Here is a 5,256-nt window from a genome sequence, read left to right as displayed (position 1 = left end):
AAAAAAAAAAAAAAAAACAACAAAAAAAAAACCCTGGCATGGTGGCATGTGCCTGTAGTCCCAGCTACGTGGGAGGCTGAGAAGGGAGGATCACTTGAGCCTCAGAGTTTGAGGATGCAGTGAGCCACGATCACACCACTGCACTCCAGCTTGGGTGACAGAGTGAGACACTGTCTTAAAAAAAGGAAAAGAATAAAATTCATGGATGCATATGGGGTAGAGAGAAAGATAGTGTAGGGTAGGTGGGGGAAGGAAGGGAATCTGTCCTGAAACCTCCAAAATGAAATCCCACACATTACGTCATGTGAGGGATAAGGAAGACTCTCATGCCAATTTTCTAGTTGTCTGCCTATATTCATTTCCCCGTCTGTTCTCAGTAATAAAACCTCAGTATGTTCATTGAAAGCAATGAAAAATGAAATGATATTTCTGAGCCTTCATTAAGGTTGGATGTGGTCAATTAGGTTCAGTGCAAAGAGGTGAAAGTAGAAGTGTTGTATGTAAGTTCTTTAGGACATTTTCTTTTCTAGTATTTTTTTTTTGAGACGGAGTCTCGCTTTGTCACCCAGGCTGAAGTGCAATGGTGCGATCTTGGCTCACTGCAACCTCTACCTCCTGGGTTCAAGCGATTCTTCTGCCTCGGCCTCCTGAGTAGCTGGGATTATAGGCGTGCGCCACCATGCCCGGCTAATTTTTGTATTTGTAGGAGAGACGGGGTTTCACCATGTTGGCCAGGCTGGTCTCGAACTCCTAACTTCAGGTGATCTGCCTGCCTCCACCTCCCAAAGTGCTGGGATTTCAGGCATGAGCACCGTGCCCCGCCTATTTTCTAGCTTTCTGGAGAGTCCCTGGGCCGTGGAGCTCACACATTCTGTAGTAGGTCCTCCACCCTGGACCGCTGCTCCATCTTCATCATGTAGCCTCCGTCTTCGTGCCATTTCTCCAGGTTGTGGTCGACACATCCTAGGGAGTATTTCATTTTGTCTGAACAACCGTGTTATGTGCTTGGTACCATGATCCCCATTTTATAGATGAGGAAAGTGAAGCAAGGGAAGCATAAGTAACTGACTTGCCTGCTGGGATTTTCACATTGGCACTGCCAGGCTCCACAGTGGGAGCTGTTTGCTGGCCATGCTGGTCCCTAGGGCAGGGTAATGAGGAAGGTGGGGGACGGTGGAACACAGAGATCAGGTAAGAGAGCCAGAGATCAGGCCACAACAATGGGGATTTTGAAAGTGTTCTTTGCCTGTAGGCCTAGCCCTGGGCCAGGAGTAAGGGGCTGGGACAGATGGGAGAGCTGAATTTGTAACTTGGGTCTGGCTCTGGGGCAGAGGGGGCTGGCTGTCCAAGACATGCCTTCCCAGGCCTTCAAGATTCCTAGGGCCTTGGGTCTCACATTATTACTTCAAAAAGAAGGCTGGATGCTGTGGCTCTTGGCTATAATCCCAGCACTTTGGGAAGCTGAGGCAGATGGATCACTTGAGGTCAGGAATTCGAGACTAGCCTGGCCAATATGGTGAAATCCTGTCTCCACTAAAAACATAAAATTAGCTGGGCCTGGTGATGGGCACCTGTAATCTCAGCTACTTAGGAGGCTGAGGCAGGAGAATTTCTTAAACCCCGGAGGCAGAGGTTGCAGTGAGCCCAGATCACGTTACTGCATTTCAGCCAGTGCGACAGAGTGAAACTCCATCCCAGAGGCTGGGTGCCGTGACTCATGCCTGTAATCCCAGCACTTTGGGAGGCCAGGGCAGGTGGATCACTTGAGGTCAGTTCGAGACCAGCCTGGTCAGCATGGTGAAACCCCATCTCTACTAAAAATACAAAAATTAGCCAGGCGTGGTGGCATATGCCTGTAGTCCCCAGCTACCTGGGATGCTGAGGCAGGAGAATGACTTGAACCCAGGAGGCAGAGGTTGCAGTGAGCCTAGATCTCGCCATTGCCCTCCAGCCTGGGCAACAAGAGCAAAACTCCATCTCAAAAAAAAAAAAAAAAAACCTCCATCTCAGAAACAACAATGACCACAAAAACATACTTGGTTGGTAGCAGTGGTAATTCCAGTGTTTTGGGAGGCTGAGGTGGGAGGGTTGCCTGAGGTCAAAGACCAGCCTGAGCAACCTAGCAAGGCCTTATCTCTACAAAAAAATTGTAAAAATCAGCCCACAGGCCGGGCGCGGTGGCTCAAGCCTGTAATCCCAGCACTTTGGGAGGCCGAGACGGGCGGATCACGAGGTCAGGAGATCGAGACCATCCTGGCTAACACGGTGAAACCCTGGCTCTACTAAAAAATACAAAAAACTAGCCGGGCGAGGTGGCGGGCGCCTGTAGTCCTAGCTACTTGGGAGGCTGAGGCAGGAGAATGGCGTAAACCCGGGAGGCGGAGCTTGCAGTGAGCTGAGATCCGGCCACTGCACTCCAGCCCAGGCGACAGAGCAAGACTCCGTCTCAAAAAAAAAAAAAAAAAAAATCAGCCCACCAAGGTAGTGTCATGGCTGTAGTCTTGGCTACTCGAGAGGCTGAGGCAGGAGGATCGCTTGAGCCCAGGAATTTGAGGCTGCAGTAAGTCATGATCGCGCTACTGTACTCCATCCTGGACAACAGAGTGAGACCCAGTCTTTTTCTTTGTGGATAACTCAAAGAAGTCATTTACAAAATGCCTTTTGTTTTCAAAGCACAGCTTTTCATAAAAAGCAAGGCTCACATGTAATAGATGCTCTGGTACACAGATGTGTGTTGAGAGCTGCTGGGGACTCGGGAAGCGCAGCAGCCGTGGGATCAGCCGGTGGTCAGAACTCATCGTCAGAATCATCATGGGCCCCCCTGCAGACCTTGAAGGGCCGGGGGGTGGTCAGCTGTCCCGGGGAGGCCGGGGCCAGGTTCACCCAGCCGGGCCCACGGGGCAGCAGGTGGCTTTCATTGAGTCTGATGACACGGTAGTTCTCGTAATGGACGTTGTGGGTTATGTCCTTCAGGTCTTGGAGGTGGGAGCTGGGGGACCAGTGATGGTTAGCTCCGATGGTGGTGTCCCCAGGGCCCCTCGCCAGCCCCCTAGCCCTGGGCTCCCCACACCCTCACCGGATGAGCAGGTCTCTCAGGAGAGGAAATTCACAGTGCGCCATGTTCTCCACTGCAAGATATGGGACTCAGTGTGGGCTCTGCTTAGTGAGCAATCAGTAAGCGCCTACTGTATGCACCACCTGATACCATTTCCCTTAGCCCTTTTCCCACATTTCTCTTTATCCTATCCTGCCTTCCCTTTGTTGGTTCATTCATTCATTCATTCATTCATTCATTCATCCACTGTTGTGTCCCCAGTGCCTGGTACAGGCAGCTCCTACAAGTAGCTGTAGAATGAATGAATCCACCAATCACTATTGTATTATATGAACATTCGGCCTCTGTATCCATGGGTGCCCACTGCGGGGCTTGAGCATCTGCCAACTTTGGTATCCCTGGGGGTCCTGGAACCACCCCCTGCAGATAGCATGGAATGCCTGTATGCCATATCATAGGTAATAGTATAGTATATTTCTAGCCGGGTGTGGTGGCTCACACCTATAATCCCAGCACTTTGGGAGGCCGAGGTGGGTGGATCACCTGAGGTCAGGAGTTTGAGACCAGCCTGGACAACATGGTGAAACCTCATCTCTACTAAAATACAAAAATTAGCCAGGTGTGATGGCATAATCTGTAGTCACAGCTACTTGGGAGGCTGAGGCAGGAGTATCGCTTGAACCTGAGAGGCGGATGTTGCAGTGAGCCAAGATCGCTCCACTGTACTCCAGCCTGGGCGACAGACCAAGACTCTGTCTCAAAAATATACACAGAGAGAGTATAGGACATTTCTAATAATTATAATAATACTCAGGGGCTACGTCCTGGTGGGCCCTCCTGTCTCACTTTCCCTCGATCCCTAAGGCAGCCTCCCCTCCCTCCCCCAACAATCCGCCTTCACTGTGCCTCCCCCACCTGTCCTTGTCCCGTCAGCTCTATGGGGACAGGGACCCTGTCAGTCCTCCCTTTACCATGCACCATGGTAACTACACGTAGCGGTGCCCGATACACAGTAGGCCCATCGTAATTTCCGGCCAGCCACTGGGGCCACTGGGGCAGCCTTGGGTATTGGGCATTGTGCCAAATGGTGGTTCTCCCGGCTCCAGCACCCTAGGAAGTTGATGCCACTGTGATGCCCACTTTACTGTGAGGAAACTGAGGCCCAGAGGGTCCGGAAACTTGCCCACGGCCTCCCAGCTGGAAAGAGGGACCATTCCCCAGGCCTCTTTGTCCAATAGGCTTCACTTTTCTGTGCCCTGTGGTGGGTGCTAAGGATGTCTAAGGCACAGGGCTGCTCTGGCTTCCAAACTGTCCCCACCAGCATCCTACCCAGGGGCCCTGCACCGACCTTCAATGATGCCCCAGTTGGTCTTCCGGCCCAGGACACACCTCCCGTTCACCAGGTGCTCTTGGTCAGCCCCTACCACAGCAAAAGGGATTCGGTCCTGGGAGAGGAGAAGAGACGGAGACCGGAGGATGGACTTCACTGGAGAGAAGAGAAGTCAAGGCATCCAGGCAGGAGAAAGGAGCCCTGTCCTTTTCGGGGAGGGAACATGGTAGAAAGTGCACAGAATTCCCAAGTTCAAAGACATAAAGTCTAATCGGTGCCTCTGGCCGGGTGAGGTAGCTCTTGCCTGTAATTTCAGCACTTTTAGGTGGGAGGTGGGAGGATCACTTGAGCCCCAAGAGTTTGAGACCAGCCTGGGCAACATGGTGAAACCACATCTCTGTGAAAACTAAAAGATCAGCTGAGAGTAATCATAGCTCACTGCAGCCTTGACCTCCTGGGCTCAAGTGATACCCCCCGCCTCAGTCCCCTGAGGAGTGAGGACCACAGGTGTGCACCACCATGCCTGGCTACTTTTTAAACATTTTTAGTAGAGATGAGTTATCTGTGTTTCCCAGGCTTGTCTCTAACTCCTGGGCTCAAGTGATCCTCCCTCTGCTGGGATTACAGGAGGGAGCCACCACACCCAGCCCGTCTGATTTCTTATATATAAAGTTTTATTGGCACACAGTCAAGCCTGTGAGTCACTTTTGTCTATGGCTGCTTTTCAACCAGGACATCAGAGTTGAATCATCGCAACAGAGACCCTACGGCCTGCAAAGTCTAAAACATGTACTACCTGGCCCTTTGCAGAAAAGGTTGTTGAACCCTATTGTAAACTCCAGTTGTTTTTTTTTTTTTTTTTTTTTTTTTT

At 51.2% G+C, this 5,256-nt stretch overlaps 2 protein-coding genes across 3 annotated transcripts in view; both read right to left on the bottom strand.

The window, feature by feature from the left end:
- The window catches only part of ZNF500 (zinc finger protein 500), a 38,776-nt gene extending 35,982 nt beyond the window's left edge, over positions 1 to 2,794 (bottom strand). Inside the window, exons 1-2 of the mRNA XM_017886257.1 lie at positions 2,703 to 2,794; positions 867 to 963 (exon numbers count right to left, since the gene is read on the bottom strand). The gene's annotated coding sequence lies outside the window, so the exon portion shown is untranslated. The remainder of the gene's footprint in view (positions 1 to 866; positions 964 to 2,702) is intronic.
- SEPTIN12 (septin 12) overlaps positions 2,660 to 5,256 on the bottom strand; it is a 12,546-nt gene continuing 9,949 nt past the window's right edge. For both annotated transcript variants that reach the window (XM_017886259.1, XM_017886260.1), the window contains exons 8-10: positions 4,404 to 4,500; positions 3,077 to 3,128; positions 2,660 to 2,989 (exon numbers count right to left, since the gene is read on the bottom strand). In XM_017886259.1, the coding sequence (XP_017741748.1) occupies positions 2,788 to 2,989; positions 3,077 to 3,128; positions 4,404 to 4,500 (351 nt within the window). In that variant the 3' untranslated portion in view covers positions 2,660 to 2,787. The remainder of the gene's footprint in view (positions 2,990 to 3,076; positions 3,129 to 4,403; positions 4,501 to 5,256) is intronic.

This window comes from Rhinopithecus bieti, unplaced genomic scaffold (assembly GCF_001698545.2).
Source record: "Rhinopithecus bieti isolate Rb0 unplaced genomic scaffold, ASM169854v2 scaffold_13704, whole genome shotgun sequence".
In the NCBI taxonomy this organism is placed as follows: domain Eukaryota; kingdom Metazoa; phylum Chordata; class Mammalia; order Primates; family Cercopithecidae; genus Rhinopithecus; species Rhinopithecus bieti.
This window is presented reverse-complemented; position numbering and strand designations above follow the sequence as displayed.